Source organism: Scatophagus argus, chromosome 3 (assembly GCF_020382885.2).
Source record: "Scatophagus argus isolate fScaArg1 chromosome 3, fScaArg1.pri, whole genome shotgun sequence".
NCBI classification, from domain to species: domain Eukaryota; kingdom Metazoa; phylum Chordata; class Actinopteri; family Scatophagidae; genus Scatophagus; species Scatophagus argus.
This window is the reverse complement of record NC_058495.1, coordinates 7,864,970-7,882,329: the sequence shown is the minus strand read 5'-3', so window position 1 is coordinate 7,882,329 and position 17,360 is coordinate 7,864,970. Positions and strand designations below refer to the sequence as shown.

General features: G+C 40.2%; 3 protein-coding genes across 3 annotated transcripts in view; 1 reads left to right on the top strand and 2 right to left on the bottom strand.

Annotated features, from left to right (window-relative positions):
- The window catches only part of necab3 (N-terminal EF-hand calcium binding protein 3), a 35,396-nt gene extending 34,303 nt beyond the window's left edge, over positions 1 to 1,093 (bottom strand). The window contains exon 1 of the mRNA XM_046383182.1: positions 658 to 1,093. Coding sequence (XP_046239138.1) covers positions 658 to 780 — 123 coding nt within the window. The 5' untranslated portion in view covers positions 781 to 1,093. The remainder of the gene's footprint in view (positions 1 to 657) is intronic.
- An 870-nt stretch (positions 1,094 to 1,963) lies between these two features.
- Positions 1,964 to 10,252, top strand: rbck1 (RanBP-type and C3HC4-type zinc finger containing 1). The gene is made up of 13 exons (XM_046383180.1): positions 1,964 to 2,214; positions 2,312 to 2,359; positions 2,650 to 2,794; positions 3,118 to 3,214; positions 3,654 to 3,852; positions 4,147 to 4,316; positions 4,405 to 4,578; positions 6,298 to 6,458; positions 6,638 to 6,734; positions 7,731 to 7,910; positions 8,048 to 8,146; positions 8,484 to 8,627; positions 8,729 to 10,252. Exons 2-13 carry the CDS (start codon positions 2,320 to 2,322, stop codon positions 8,807 to 8,809), a joined length of 1,587 nt encoding a protein of 528 aa, XP_046239136.1. The 5' UTR covers positions 1,964 to 2,214; positions 2,312 to 2,319; the 3' UTR covers positions 8,810 to 10,252.
- Positions 9,835 to 17,133, bottom strand: tbc1d20 (TBC1 domain family, member 20). Its single transcript, XM_046383181.1, has 8 exons — positions 16,665 to 17,133; positions 16,194 to 16,379; positions 15,928 to 16,008; positions 14,577 to 14,763; positions 14,316 to 14,417; positions 13,306 to 13,447; positions 12,833 to 13,011; positions 9,835 to 12,720 (listed from the first exon to the last, which is right to left on the bottom strand). Exons 1-8 carry the CDS (start codon positions 16,708 to 16,710, stop codon positions 12,462 to 12,464), a joined length of 1,182 nt encoding a protein of 393 aa, XP_046239137.1. The 5' UTR covers positions 16,711 to 17,133; the 3' UTR covers positions 9,835 to 12,461.
- Positions 17,134 to 17,360: the final 227 nt, after the last annotated feature.

Sequence of the window (17,360 nt, the reverse complement as noted above, 5' to 3'; positions counted from 1 at the left end):
CTGTTTATTTATATTTTGTTAAAAAATATATAAATGTAAATGTGTGTGTGTGTGTGTGTGTGTGTGTGTGGTGTGAAAAGCTATGTGATGTTGCATATAAGGCTTTTGAAAGACCAGAGGTGTTTGTGTGTTGCAGCAAAAAGAGGAGAACCCCCGGCAGCCCCTGAACCTGTCCGACTGTGAGAGCTTAATTTATCATGCAGAGGCAGCAGCTGCAGCTCTTCCTACTTTCCTCTACACACACACACACACACACACATGCACAGAGCCAAATACTGTATGATCATTGGGTGCATAATGACAACACCTCTGTAGGTATACAAGATAATGATATTGGATAAAACAACAACAACAACAACAACAAAACATTTCTGTTTTCACTTTCATGGATGGAAAATTCTAGAAAGAAACAAGCACAAAAATCAAAATTTATACTCTTCACTGTTTGCAAATTGTGCCTAGATTAACAGTGGATATTTTCCACCCTTTAGGGTTTTATGCAGTTTTAATGGAGCCTATTTTGACTTTTACAGTCAATGAAAAGACACCAAACATAATCTTAGGATTAATGACAGGAATGGCTAACAGCTGTACCAGTTTGAAGGATAAAAAGCACTTTATATGGTGATATATGAGTAAGGGAGTCCATTCACTCACATCATGAAAGATAGTAAGCCCTTGTTCTGCGATGTGCAGCGGCTGCTGTTGCTGCTGAGCCCGAAGATGCTTCTGTTTGGCCGACTGCAGGCACATAGTGATCATCTCCGCACAAGCCAGCATCTCTGAGACGAGTCGAGACACACCTTGATATTCAGCGGATCGCTCAAAGTGTTGACGGGGAGAGGACGAAGTAAGGTAGAGACTGGTGTCTGGCGGAGAGGCGAGTTGCAGGTGCGACGGATATCAAGTGAAGCCAAGGAAGCGGGGAGTCGGAGATGCTCCGCAACTTTGTGGTGCGCTGCTGAGCAGAGCTGCCAGCCCCTCCTGCTGGAGCCGCTGTGATTGGCTCGTTTGTCTGCGCCTTGCATCTGGATCAAACTGTTAACTTGATCAGGACCAAATGCTCCCGAGACTCTGATACCCATTTCTGCAGCATTTATCCTACTTCCATCAATACATGAACCATGCATGTGATTGTACAATATAAACAAAGATACAAACAGGAAGTGAACATGAATGTGATGCCAGGAGATGTTCAATTTTAACATAAACTGACACAAGCAGACACAGATTGAAATTATTATCATATGCCTTGCATTTTATAGTTGAGGGGCAGCCTAAAATCGGGATTGAATGCGGGCCCAAAACTTTGTAAACTTTGTAAAACGTTGTAAAATTTACAACACATTCATGCCGACACCAACTTTGAGCATTAACGCTTCTACACATCAAAATTTGACAGACACTGCCATCTGTTGGGTGTTTTGAGTAATTCATCTAACCTTTTTAAAAAATATATTCTATTCCATTGTGATCACACCCCTGAACATAGGTAAAACTAATGGTTTACATGCTATGCTATTCCTTTATTATTAAAATTAAATATTGCCTTTTGAACTGAACAGCTGTAGCCTGCTTGAGGTGTAAGACAGCTCTGCAATAATCTTAAGCTGCAAAATGGAAAAAAAAATAATATGAGCAATCAGTTACTTGAATAAAATATTTTATTGTTCGTTTGTTTTTCAGTGTTTTTAAAATCGACATCTTAAACTGGAAACTTCTCATGTTTAAGACGAGGGGAGGAGCGGGGTAGGTTGCCAATTTTCTTTTCATAGGATTGCGAAGGAATGTCCCCCCTGCTCTGCCTCTGATTGGGTAGTGCTCGATGACGTCTTCCTTAGGTTTCGGAAAGATTTGCAATGATTGGTTAATGTTTGGGTAAGATTGCCAGAGCAAGCTAATCAGAGGTAAAGTAAGGAGGGGGGTGGGTCATTCCTTCGCCATCCTGAGAAAAAAAATATTGCCTTAAGAACGATCATTTGCAATGTTCTCTTCCTGAAGTTGAAAAGGTTTCGCTTTCCGTTCGAGCTGTCAGTGACCGAGGTTAGAGCTGGACGCTGCAACAGACGCAGGAAATAAGTAATTTTGTCTTCGCTAAGCTTTATGTTTTTTTCGGTTGAACTAACGAAGTAAACTTTACCAGTCAGTCGACTTGAGGAAGTGTGTGTTGGATTGTCGGATGCGAACAGAACCGCAGCAACGCGACCTCAGAAGGTTCGACGTTACCTTTGCCCTATGGCAAAAATATGTATTTATCCACATGGATATACTTCGTCCTGACTGTCTAACTCTGTGTTACGTGTCGTTTCAGGTGTAATTATGGCTTCTAAACTTACACCGACACACAATTTGAAAGAGGGTGAGCGCTTCAATTTTGTTTCATTTTTGTCATGGGGATCTAACGTAATTTGGTGAAATTTCCTACTCTTAATACACGGGACAACAGTCCCTGTTTATCTGGCTTTTGTCCCAATTAATATAAGTGGGTGTGTTTTATCTATGTCTAACTCCCATCATAAGCATGTTTCAGAGGAATAGTGAAAAAAAGTGAGTAATTGTTTTGATTAGTCATACCCTTGTGTTCTCAGCTGGAGTGAGCTGGCAGTAAGTAACATATGGATGGGATCTCTTTCCTTGCTCCCTTTGTAGCCGAGGAGTTGGCCCTGTCTCTGAGTGAAGCCCTCAGCAGCGGGAATGGAGAGGAAGCAATCAAACTGTGCCAGAAGCTGTCCCAACTCTGTGTTCCTGTGTCTGTCTCCATCAGCAGTCAGGCATACCCTCAGGACTCCATAAGGTGGACACACACACACACACACAACTGTTCGCAGGAACGTGTCTGTGTGCGACTTCCTTATTTTGGTCAAATGTTTCCATTACAAAAAAACATAATTAGATTTTCTTCATTTGCAAGGCAATGATTGTGTTTTGAATTCCATTCAGGCTGGATAATGCATAACAACATAGACAACAAAAATGTATGAAAGCAGGTAGACTGCTGTGTGTATATGTGTGTGGTTACTAGATAGAAGTAGCCCACGGAAATAAACAATTAGACTGCAAATTAGAAAAAAATCAAAAAACAAGGCAAGGCTGGTTATGCTGTGTTCTGTCTTACAGATTGTGGGTTGGAGTTGAGGATGGTCAGTCAGATTCCTACATTCCAGTGACTGTTGTGGTTACCCCTGACATGACAATTGCACAACTTAAAGACAAGGTACTGGTGTTTTAGCAGTTACACCAAATGTTCTGACGGCCGTGTTTTTTATTAGTTTAACATCTGTGATATCTTACCAGCCTGTAAAACTAACATACTACTACTAAACGCTGAACTGAGTTGAGACCTGTCAAGGCTGATCTTTCACATGTTTCTTTGTTATTTCCATTGTATTGATATCAGGCTACGATTGTATGTGGTGGAAGGACAGTGGGCCTGTGTTATTGTGTTTGAAGTTTTACATGTTCAGTGTAAATCTTGATGGCATGGAATGTAATGCTACAACTGTATCATGCATAGAGTTTTCTGTATGGTTTTATTTACATGTAGCCAACATACATACATTCTATTGAAAGCAAACATGATTACAACAACAACAAATGTTTAAACTGATAAATCGCTGAACAATCTTTCTGTTTCTCTCTTTTTTTGTTCACAGATCAGTCATGACTTTGGGTTTCACCCCTCGCTGCAACGCTGGGTGATCGGGAAGCGGTTGGCTCAGGACCAGGATACGTTGTTCAGCCACGGTGTCCGTCAAAACGGAGACAAAGCTTTCCTGTTTATCCTCTCGGCCCATGCTGCCCACCTCACACGACAGCAACACAGGCTGGACCATGAGCAACAACTCTTAGAGGGTCAGTAACACACACACACAGACACACACATATAGATCAAGGACATAAATAGTTATTTTATTCCTTTTGTTTTGTTCAATTAATGCTTTATAAGTCAGTCAACTAGAGCGCTAAGTGCTGAATGCTGTCATTTAATTACTACAGTTCGTGTGACAGTGTTTGCTGTTTAACACAAAGATATTTTGGTCAGTACTGAAAATACATCAAGGTTTAATACCCTGGACTCATCCAGGTGGAATTAACAAGTAAACTTACTGGTTAAATTAGTTTCACAGAATGATAATCTATTCTTAGGCATTGTGGGGTCAATTGAATCGATGCAACTTTTGCCCAGAGGGCTGGATGTTAGTGGCAATGAGAAGACAGTGCCTCCTCCAGAGACTCAACACACTCCTACCCCTGCTCCTCCTTTACCTCCTAAATGCCCAAATGCTACCAAACCTCCTGTGCCTAAGAAACCTCAGGTCAGACTACAAAGCATGCTTTATACATTATTTCTGCATTTTGACTGTAGTCTGTACGTGTCCACATAATTTGTGTGTTTGTGTGTAGATTGGCTGGGCCTGTGCTATGTGCACGTTCGTGAACAAACCGACGCGTCCTGGCTGTGAGATATGCGCAGGCGAAAGGCCAGAGGATTACCGGGTGCCTGACATCTACAAGCCAGACCAGCAGGAGGCTCATCGAATTGAGCAGGAACAGCTGGCCACATTGCAGTACAAACAGGTAACAGCTAGGATCCCTGAAATCTTTTCTGACTGATGCCAAATTTAAATCAAAATTTAACCTGACCCAGGCTGCTGACACTCATTGAAAGTGGTTGTTGTGCAGTCACCAGTTGGCAATAAACCTGCTGCAACACAGTACGGCTAGTATTTTAGTGGGAGTCATCGTTGTAGGCACACTCACACTGCACACTCAATGGCTATATGATTAGGCTCACCTGTACAATCTTTTCCAATCTGAAACAACACCTCTGCCTGAAATTCTGCCTTCACAAAGTTTGTAATGTTGAATGTTTGTTGTTAGAAAGCTGTAAATTCAGTTGTATGCTTATTAATGAGGTCATAGTTTAAGATGGTATTGTACTGGATTATATGAAGAGTGTCTAATATTTTGTCCTTCTGTAATACATGACGGGGTAGAATGTTAGCAGAAGGGAAATCATTTATTTTCACTATAATTCCATCCGTAAGTAACACAGTGACAGAATGTGTGACTATTTAGGTTATGGGTTTCATACACCTTCTATAATAAAACATCCAAATATAAATGCTCATCAGGTGGGGGACCTTAGTAGTTAACATGATAAAGTTTTAAAACTGCAGCTCTGCACAGCCACCAGCTATGACCTCAGTGCTCCAACATGGACTTTAAGGCAGAACAGTTGTTTGGTGTTGATGGTGTTGTGTTAGATTGTAAAGGTGTATCCAAAAAGTGGTCACTGAGTGTAGTAAACTGTGTCTTCGTTTGCACGTTTCCATTTGAGAGAAAAAAAAAATGTCTGTATTCAGATATCATCTGTTAGGTTCTTTTAAGACTAGGACCCCAAAGCGGAGACGTACACACTGGTGAGTGGGAACAGAAGGTTCTTTTAATCACTCTACAAACTAAATCCAGAACAAAAGCAGGCTGTGGAGGCAGGGAGCTGGCTGGCAGGGAGAAATCTTCGGCTGCATAACACAGGAGAATCTCTTTTCAGGTAACACAGGTGAATGCAGCACGCAGAGGTAGAGCGTAGAATAATCTGGCAGCAAGCAGGAGTGAAGGCTGGGTTTATAAAGTGGAGGGAATAGGCTGATAGAACTCAGGTGTGCCTCTGCTGCCAACAGGGGGAGCCAGCCACACCCCCTGCCACACACAGGCTCTGCAAAAAGACAGAAATAGAAAGGGGAACAGAGAGAGCACAAAAAGAAACGCACAACAGAAAACATACTAAGCCAAACCATAACGTCATCTTTTCATTTATTTTTTTTTTCCCTGACACAGTTTTGTTAATATTACAGTTTTGAAGCTATACAATGTTGCTGTAATCCTCAGAGCTGATTTAATTCTATAAAGCACACAATAAAATTTGATCTGTGGTAATTTAAGTGCCCTTAATCTTTATTGTGCAGAAGAGAATGTTCAGTAGTTGAACTAACACTCCTTATGATGTGCATGACGAATGTAGAAACAATAGATAACTTTTGTACACTGCAAAGCCAAACAAACTGAAGTATGAGCAAGTAAACATAACACCACCAGAGTTGAGTTGGTAAAACATTGGGGATGCTCATGGAACCTATTAAAGCTGATGCCAAGAGAATTTGGCTCTCAGCAGTCCTCATTTGTTTCACTTTCCATTTCCAGTGAAACACATTATTATGCTGGTTGAACTGAGTCATGTCAGTTTGTAATGAATCTCTGTGTTGTGAATGCTCCCGTCCTTTCTGGGTGATGAAGGCTCAGCAGGAGGAACGAGAGAGGAACTACCTGCACTTGTTGGCAACAGAGGAGCAGAACCTCATCTCTAACATTACAGAGATAGACTGTCCCATCTGCTTCTCTGCCCTGCAGCCAGGAGAGGGCATCGTGCTCAGAGAGTGTCTACACACCTTCTGCAGGTCTGATGCAGTAAATGATTTTGTAGCTTTGTCATTATGTTGTACAAGTGATATTAGAAAATATTCTGTCTGCTTGTCTACAGTGTCCTCATGCATGCACTGATCGGCAAAATGTCCAAAGTTTATCATTTGTTGCATTTATTCTTTAGTATTCTTCTTATGCGTGTGTTCTTGTGCAGGGAGTGTCTAAAGGGGACAATAGTGAACAGTCAAGATGCTGAGGTGTCCTGTCCAGACTCATGTGAGAGCAAGCTACTGGACCGAGAGATCAAAGCGGTCAGTGTCAAACTGAAGAACTAGAAATTTTCACGAGTCATGTTCAAAACAGCTGATTGCCACTAACAACAGACAACAAATAACAATAATCCAGATTTTATTTCAGTTGTTTCAGTGGACAGTGTCTACAGACAAATATTCCGATTACAATTGGCATATTAGCTTTTGAAATGTAGACCTAATGTAATATGACATCTCACTGTGAATGTATATCTGCACAAACTATATCTCTCAAACTAATACGATAACAATGATTTCATGTTCCTTCTTCAAACCTGCCTGTAAAATCTAAGTCCTTGTCCTTTTGGGCAGCGTAGGAGTTGGGTTAGGCAGGAGAACAACATGTGAAATAAAAACATGCGTGATGCTCGGTGTTGGGCAGAAGTGTCTCTGCAAGAAGAGATATTACCTGCTTAACTGAATTTCTCGATAATGTGGTGTTAATTGTGTGACTGTTTTCTGAAGCCCATAGGTTTTCAGTTGCTGAGCCCTTTCATTGATTGAGTGTTGTAGTAATATCACACAAGCTTCATTCTTCTCAAACATTTCTAAAACTTGCGGTTTGAAATAAAAGTAGTAAGGATCAGCAAATGTTGCCACTTACCAACTTGAACTTAACTTTTTTTAGCCTTGCTGTGCGTTTGATTAACAGATGTGTGTTTGTGTGCTAATCTTGATTATTTAAAATAGAATGATTACAACATGCTGAGCAACAGAAAATGGCAGATCTAGAGTGAATGGCAAATCAGTCGGTAGAGGTGAAGAACTTAAAGAGATATTAGCCTGTAGGCATTTACTCAAACATCAAATCCCTGCATTTTAAAAGAATTTTTCAAAGCCCCTCCTGGGGGAAAAATCCTGAAGAGCTTCCAACAGGCAGCAGGTAAAAAGTTCTTTATTTCTTTTCCATGACAACCCTAAAGTATATCTTTTTCTCTTTCTGCTTCTGTCTTCCGGCATTCTGTCTATATGACTCTGGTCTGGTCCTGGATATAGCTGCTCACAGAAGAGGAGCACCAGCGGTTTCTGGAGTTGCGTCTTAGCATCGCAGAAAGCCGTTCAGAGCACAGCTTTCACTGTCAGACTCCCAACTGCCGAGGGTGGTGCATCTATGAGGATGAAGTCAATGAGTTCCACTGTGAACTCTGTGATGAAATCAACTGCATTCTCTGCAGGGTAGTTTTCTGACATTCACTATATCAACTATAAAACTAACTAATACAGCTATATAACAATAAAACTCCATAAAGATTTTCTTACTATGCAGTAATAGTAGAAGCACCAAACATGAAGGAAGTTATGTGTGTTTGCAGGCCATCCATAGTGGAATGAATTGTAAGGACTACCAGGATGACCTGCGCATCCGAGCAGAGAACGACCAGGCAGCTCAGCAAACAAAACAGATGCTAGAGGTAGGTAAAGTTCTCTGTGATAACTTAAGACTGGACTCCGGCTGCCTGCTGTTCAGGAACTGAACATGGTTTAGTTAGTTTGTACTCTTTAATGACCATCTCAACATGTTTGTGTCTCCAGTGACACTCCTGTCTCTGTGTTCCAGGGCTCAGCATATTATGTTACTGTGTAATGGTGCTGTTTTGTGCCATTTTTTAAAGAAGCTTCTTAATTGCATCTTTCGTTCTGTAAGAGTTATTCAGTGCTGATTCTCTGAATGATTTTATGTTTGTATGCATTTTTCCCTATGGCTACTTTTCCACACATTTCATGTGATTTCACTGTATTTCAATATAGAGCTTGCTGCAGAATGGGGAGGCCATGAAATGTCCACGTTGTGACATCATCGTCCAGAAGAAAGATGGCTGTGATTGGATCTGCTGTTTGATGTGCAAGACAGAAATCTGCTGGGTCACCAAACAAGCTCGCTGGGGCCCAAACGTAAAAACATTTATTTACATAGTGATGGTTTTGTATTCAGGAAAGTGAGCTCATCTGTTTCAAGCTGTGCATGTGACTTTTTCTTTTGTTGTTTTTTACAGGGCAAGGGCGACACATCTGGGGGATGTAGATGCCGAGTCAATCATCAACCTTGCCACCCCAACTGCCAGAATTGCCACTGAGGCAACACACTTTTGAAAACATACATGCACTATCTAAAGAAACACACACCTCAGCTGATACTTAGGCGGTGGGTCTAATGCTGGCTACATTCTTGTGTTTATTTATTTACTTACTTTTTGCTTAAGTTAAGGGCATAATATTGAGAATAGTTTGGTTGCTGTTGGTAAACACACAATTCAAAGTTGGCTGCTCCTCCATGACTCAATTGTCTTGTTGTGCAAACTAAACAGCGAATGAAAAGAAAGAGCAGCAGCTAGCAGAAACAAAGCAATGAATCAGAGAAATTAAGTTATTTTCTAATGTTTTCACTGTAGCAACTTTGTAAAGCACTAATAAACACGTCTTCACATCTGCCTAAACATCCGGGGATTTGTATGAATGCAGCAAGAGTGCAGGTTTTATCCTGTCCCTGGGTGCCTCTGCTCAGCCTGCCTGCCTATGTGTAGCTCATACATACTCGTAGACCTGGATCTCTTTATGACAGACAGAGAGGAGACAGCAGACTTGGTTCCTATGTTTTTATAGAGTGCCAGCCTTGCGCTGTTATTGGCTGGGACTACGCAGCTTTGTATGAAGGCTGTAGCCAGAAAAGTCCTGAGAAACTAAAGAAATACAGACAGAGGGCAGATCTCTGCAGATACAGATACTTCTGTCCTCGAGGCCCAGAAGTGATGATTGAGAATAAATACTTTTGTTTGAGTTCTTTTCGGATATTGTTGCATATTATGCCTTTAACTTGAAGCTACTTTGATTTATTTTACTTACTTTTAGCCTTGTTCTCAATGTGCCTGTCACTGAGGCCGGCCTTTCTTAACAGATAACAGATACATGTACACGTAAATGCAATACACATGCTATACAAACTGTACAGCTCTATGGCTTCAATTCACACGTCATGCTTTGATACTGTTTTTAATTTGGCAAGACAAAAATGTAAGAAAAGGCTAATACTCAAATACAGTAAATATTAATGCCACTTAACAGCTTTTTCCTTTTTTGTTTTTTGTTTTTTTCTATGGCTAGACTATGGCTAGAACTAATTAACTACAATTGACAATAATGTTTCATCATAAATGACTTTGTAACCAGTGTATGTTTGTCAGTTTTGCTTCATAGCATTATAACAGCAGATATAATAGCAAGATTTGACTGTGGTGAAGGATGTTGTTTACATTAAATGAATGTGTTCATTATGAAAAACATGCTGCTCTGAGTCACATAACATTGAAGCATCAAGTTCAAGTTTAAGCATTCCGCAGTAGACTAATAACGATGCTGCATTTCTCTCAGGTATTCGGGTGTTTATCTGTCCTTCTTAAGCATTTGTTTCACCAAAGTTACAGATTTACATATGCAATTTATGTTTTGTATCTATGAATTTTGATAGATTTCACAGGCATGTGAATTGAAGTGACATACCAATAAACTGGAAGCAAACACAAGCGTGAAATTCTTGCATTGCTGTAACACAATTAAAGAGATTCTAAAATGACCAATGTACCCTGAGGAAAGACTGTTTTTGAGTAAATAAAATTGAGTCACTTTGTGTTGACTTAATTGAGCTCCTATTAACTCCTTGTGTGATCAATTTTAGGTTCAGGCTGTAATAGTAGCAAGATCTATTGTGCAATTCTTAATGCAAGTCTACTGTGTCCAAATACAATGAATATTTTCACTCTAGTTTATTAGCATTCTCTTTTACATCTTTACATTAGTATGACAGTATGACAGATTAACTGCAATAAAATAAACATAAAAGGCAGATAAATCATTTAGTGCAATGAAAAGAAAACTGCTGAGTGCATATACATGGTGCATTACCATACTGATAAACAACTATACTCTCAGGCACCTCAGAGCATCCTCGGACATGTTCCAGATCACCTTCTTTTTGTAGATTCCTTACAAACTGAATCAGTGGGTCACTACAGAGACAATAAACCAATCAACTATAATGATGGGATCCTCCAGTAGTCTGTTCCTACTATAGCACAAACAGTTTCTCTCATCCTCTCTCTCTTCAACTGAAGTCAAAGGATTTATGTAATCTACTGGTTGTTGTGCCATACAGAGTAGATGGCCTAGAAGTGTAAAGCAAAAATACATCTTGAAGATCACAGATGAACCAAATTAAATTAGAACTAAGTGTTCTGGCAAACTATGTGCTATGTTTTTTGTTTTAAAGAGTTGACTATTCAGGTGCCATCCCACTGAAACTTGATTGAATGAAAGTGACTGAAACATAGGAATGATCCAGAGTGACCCTGAAATGTAAATGCTACACTTACAGCAATCAAACTTACCAAACGGCATGTCTTCAAATAAACACACTTAAGTCAAGTTTAGGACAAATCACTGGATTGCATTCATTTGACAGGTGCACGCTTTACAGTCGGAGTGAGCAAAGCACCTGTCAAACTCATTTTAAAGTGATTTTGCCAAACTAATGCTTTCAGTGCAAACTGGGTCCCCCACTGTGCAAACACAAAGACTATGGAATCTACTTCATTTTACTTGCTACTCTTATATTCCGTTAACAGGCATCGGGTGAGTGAGTGACTGAGCGTATTGCTCGGCTATAAGGAGATTTTATCATCTTCTTCAGAAAAAGTGATGCAGAAAATATAACCTAGATATTTAGGGCCATGAAACAGACAGATTTTTATGGTTGTGCAACCAGACATTGAAGAAAGTAATTGGAAGGCTCTAGCAAAACGCTTTCTAGATGGTACTTTTTTTTTTTTTTTTAACTTTGTCGACCATGAAAGCTGTACTCAATTCTGGGGCCTAATTCTCAGATTTAAGTTTTGAAATATAAAATAAGCAGACTTCAATACAATTACTTTGATAACATCAATAATATTCCGTAAATCTTTCAGATAAATTTAAATGATCCCAACCACGAGCCAGAATTAAAATCTGTAGTCAAAGCTGACAACTGCATGTTTCAAAGATACTTAGACCGAGAAAAGAATAGACTTTTTGCTTAACTAAAAAGGCTTATTCAAACGCCTGCTTGTACTGACAGTGTGTTTATACAGTTGCTTGCATACCCAGAAATAAAACAAACACTAAATTGTACAAAGAGAAGATTCTAGCAATCCTCAATTTGGTCCAGGTATCAAAAAGATAACAAATGGGTTACAACCATAAGTCACGTAAGCGCACGCACACACACACACACACACCCTCATACATTCACTCCACCTCTCTTGATTGGCAGCAGTTTAAAGCATAGTGAGTTCACCGAGCTTTCAGCATAAATCTGTCAGTGTAACTCAATATCAGATTATTCTAATACCAAATATAAATAAACTTTCATGACAACACCATCTGTATTAGTTCTTGGAAGTACATTCTCACCCTTATAGCCAGATGGATTCTTCATTTTAGAACACCAACAGCTGTTGTCATCACACTAATGTGGCTCTTCAGAGGTCAAAAAGTAACCTACAAAGGATGTTTAGACACATCCTAGAGGACAAAAGACGAGTGTTACCTGGTTCAGAGAGTACTGTACGCTCCCAACAGTGTCACTGACTGCATGGTTTCTGGTTTAATTAATTTATTAAAGGGTTCTTGTAAACAGACCCACCAGGTAGATTCAGTCAAGGACAGATAGCTGGAGCATAAGGGAAAAACAGTAGTAGATCAAGGAAACAAGTCCAGTTTGGGGGCCCACTCCAGGGCAGTGTTGACAACAGCAAGGGCTGCCGCCCCTAAAGCGACTGTCAGACCCATGACAGCCAATCGAACAAACCGCCGTGCTGCTGAAGGTTGAGCCACTACCGAGTTAGCAGCGGAGCTTTCCAGTTCAGCTTGTTTCTGTCTGCGTCGGCGACGTAGAACAGAGTCTGGTCGCTGCTGAGTAGAGGCAAGGTCGAAGTCCTTAAAGGTAGAAGTTGCCATGCTTAGGAGGAAAAGACACAGACAAGCAGCAAAATATGAATCAAATATGAATGTGACTGTCTATGAGTATAGACGAGAGTGATCAACAAATGTATCTGTAAATGGTTAATTACCTTTCATGTGTGGCAGCCTCTCTAGCCAGTTCAGAGGGAGGGAACTGGACAAAGAGGTCTCCAGCTCGGCTGATGAGTGTCTCATATGGCAGATCCTGTGGAATCTGAGACAGCAGGTGATGAACCATGGCCATATCGCATTCACACTCCAGCACCTCCTCTTCTCTGTGTAGGACAATCTGCAACACAAGTACCAATAAAACATGCAGCTACATTTGTTAGTACACACTGATAACTGAACAGGCTACTACCAAGCAGATATGCAAAAACTTTGAATACTGTCTGTATATTAAACTGCTCCATCAACAGCACCTTCTAAATACAGGAGAGGTTTTGGTGTCATCACATTCTAGCAACCTATTGTATATTTTGAGACAACTCTCACAATGCGGCACAAGAAATGTCAACAACAATAATAATAATCTAACCGTCCCTCTCATTTTCAATCTAAGTGTTGATTCTAGGAAACTCACCACAGCAGCAAAGTAGATGGGCATCAATGGATGGCAGGCCAAGAAGAAGTCATACAACCGGACAACATGGCGGAAATCTGAAAGCACGTGGCCAAACCAGGTGATCAGCCAACTCAGAGCAAAGACTGTGCCGACCTCCGCCCTGGAAATCAATCAGAGATCAGAGATCAACTAACATTGGCACACATGACTGCTCATGGGACAGGGACAGGGACAATGTATGGCATCAAGGACTAGAAATGATTTAAAAACTTATGTTATGCTATGGGATCTGGAACTGAAATGCATAAAGTCAACAGTCATGTTAGCCCTCCAAGTGGAGAACCTAATGACCTCTGTTGCTGCGTCTTTAGAGACGTAACTTGAGCTGTCATAATAGGATCAGTATCTGTAATCGCACAGTCACTCCACTCCTTCACTTTTGCTATAGGTATTAAAGGTGGAGAATACAGTTAATCTAAGTGGCATAAGGTCCATTATGGAATTTCTCTTTGAATAATGCCCACAATATTTGAATCATTGCTGAGGGGCTCGTTCATGAAGACACAATAATTTCATGAAAAAGTTTTAACACTGATATTTGATGTTGCATACCTGCGCAACAGTGGAAATATTTCACATTAACTATCATCACAGATAGCATAACCCTCATGCCACCCTCCTGAAGGGAAGACAAGATACATATAGGACAACAGTGCTCCAGCCAGAAACACATTAAGTATGTGTGGTAAATAAAATGCATTAAGACAGCAAACACCATTGGAAACACTGGAAACAAACTTGTAGATAGAAATAGTAATACAGCTGATAACCATAAAGAAAGGTGCGTTTGGTGTGAAGCCTTTTAATATTTTGAATATTCTGCCTTAATGATAGCTGCCTCACCTTGCACATTATATACAAAGGGCACATAAAGTAAGTTCCAAGTCTTCTAAGTAATAAAAAAGAGGGAAAATAACAAAAAATAACTTTATTTGGCCTGCTATTACTAAAACAACAGAATGTCTTACTGTTGCATGAAGTCATGCACTTCGGGGTTGACCCTAGCAATAATAGGCATCAAATAGTTAAGAATGTGTTTTGTATTGTCCATCGTAGGATCCATGAAGTCCCTGAAAAAGAGGACAAAATAGAGAGCATTTTTTGAGTTAAAAATGGTGAAAGAGCGAGTCAAAGAAGGAGTACATATTTAAGGGTATTTTTTTTAAAAAATGGGTAAAAAAAAATCTTCTGCAGATCAATGTATGTGCATATATATATATGCCAAGTACCTGAGGTGATGTGTGGAGAGTTTTTCCACAAGAGCAGTTGCAAGGCGCTCTTTCACAACCAATAAAAAGGTGACAACAATGTCATGGTATCCTTGGTAGTAGTGCAGCTGAGGATTACGTTTCAGAACTCGGAGGATAATGTCAATAAGCTCTTCCTGAAGACCCTCCCTCTGCTCATCTGGCATACCTGTGCAAGTCCACCAAAATAAAACAGATTTGTTAGTTTACATAGGCTTCAGATGTGCCACTACATTAGTGACGCCATAAATATAAAATGTCAGCCATACCAATTACTCAGAACAAATTCAATCACCATTTGTTCGTGTTCATTTATACTAGTGTATGATTAACCAGCATAGAAACTGTGCTTGTCGCATTATACTGCACAGTTTAACAGAATATAACATGAGTAATAAGGAGCATGAAGGGCAACATTTGTTTGACAGTTGACTTGTCAGTCAAATATGCCCAAAACAATTAATGGGAAAAAAAAGTAAAACCATAATGTCAGGATAAAGCCTAATGCCACTGCATTCTGACTAATATATTAATACCTGTAAAGCAAACTGATTGAAGAAAAAAAAATAGTACAGTACATAAATTCATTTCAAAAGTTACAATAATAACTTCTACCATTTTATTTATAAGGCAGTTTACATGGGCTTCAGATGTGCCTGATTTGCAACCACTTTCTGACATATGTCATTTGGACACAGATCAAACTTCACTCGGATTAGACATTTTTCCTCCCCAGAAAAGAATTTTATGTGCAGCTCTTTCAAGTACAGTGTTAAATCAGTAGAACTTGACTTGACAATCTGAGCACTAATACCAGTGAGATGGACCGGCAGAGATTCAAATAGTGCAGTGGAGACCATATGGCTGCAACCTTTAAGAGCTCTTTCAAAAATTTTGTCTGTGAGCCAAGTGGACTACCAGTAAAAACAACATTAACAGCAAGTAGTGGCAACGCTTTTGACACAAGCTGATCTGTAGGATAATAAATGTGGATGTAGCCCATTAGTCCTTTGCAGAGGCAAGTAAAGGGCTTTATAAGAGCTGGAACTTTCTCAGTTTACTTAAAAGTTCTACTGAATTACATGTGACCACATGAAATATCAACAAATTTCATATGAAAACTAATCCCTCTACTCCTGTGCGATTATGTTGTTTCCTTTCTAGTTTACTGACACTGAAAAAAATCCCCTGATTTACAAATTATAAAGGACAATGCAGTATATTTAACACATTTATTTGTAAATCAAACTATAGTTGGAACCACAGCTTGGTTGTGTCTGTTCATCTGTTGAGTTTCATGAAGCAGTTCCGAGCGGGTACGGTTTCTACTCACCAGGGGGGAACCTCCGCAGTGAGCGCTGGACATCCAGCAAGACCTGGTTGTAGTCCTTATTATTCTCCCTCTCTACCGTTTCTGGACAAGACATGTCACCATCAGCATTACCATACACTAGCAACGAGTCAAATACTGGGACAGTTTGAACCTTTTAAGACTCTGTGTTAATATATTTGCCGTGTACAGTGTGAAACGGATTGTATATGCATACAAGATGTTTAGCCTACACTGCTCTGTTTGTGCAGAAGAAGCTAACATGATACCTGGCTCTTGATCCAGTACGTGAAGAGGAACGTTGAGAAGCCGAGGCCAGACCTGGCATCGTATCTCATCGGTCAGCAGTCCTCCCTCACTGATAGCCATCCTCCTCAAAGCTGCCACATCCACTGGATTCATGCTAAGGGCCTGTGTAATGTCCGCAATCTTCCTCTTCCGTCTGGTGTCCCAGTCTGAGACAGAGAAAACACTGTTTACGCTGAGTAGTTGTTGGACTGTGTTCACTTTTATCTTACCAGTTAACGTTTATTTTGCATGCAGCTAACGAAGACTAACACGTATAGGGGCGTTATAAAAAGTACGTGTCTAACAACACACAAAACTGGTCACGTTTTTCGGCATTAAAACACAAATCTGGAGACTATTCTTGATGGTGACATGAAATGTCCCAAACATATGTCAGCCCAGAAAGAAGAGAGCTATTGTCAACTTAGCTACATGCCAGACTTAACGCATACCGTTATTCACAGGTGACGAGGCACCAACACGTCTCGAGTTCTTCATTTTTTTCTTCCACTTCTTGAGTTAGTGACTCCTTGTTAGATTAAAATACTTGCCATCTTCTTTTGTCTGGCTAACCTCGATTTAGCCTGTTTTCCGTGGCTGCCAACTGGAAGCTAGCTGTCTAATTAGCAAGGCCAGCTTCATGCAAAGACGGCCCGATAGTTAGCTATTCACTGTTAGCTAGCTAGTTATCAAGAAAACATTACGCTGCCCTGTTTCTGAAAATGGTATTTTAAGCGACATACTCATCATTGTTCGGACAAATGACAAACGAGTTCTGGAAACCTAGCTTAATAGCAACACGATTATACCGGTGACACGGCTACATGTTTACACTGACGAAAGCGACCAATGGGATCCATCAGCTTTAGCTAGCCTCCCTACTCAGACTGCATGGTGACGTAGGGTCAAAGATGACGGGGGTGACGCGGGGGACGATGACGAGGCGCCCACCTTTACGGCCGTTTAGGTGTTCGTGTACTTTAAATGACATTTTTTGAGTTTCCCAATGTATTACGTTCCTCGAGGAATTGCTGAACGTTTTACGTCCTTACGTTTGCTACAGCAATAGACTAGATAATACAGATAACACGTAAATATGTGGTAGCTAATGCTTAAAACTACGCTTTGCTGATCATACTTTCATACAT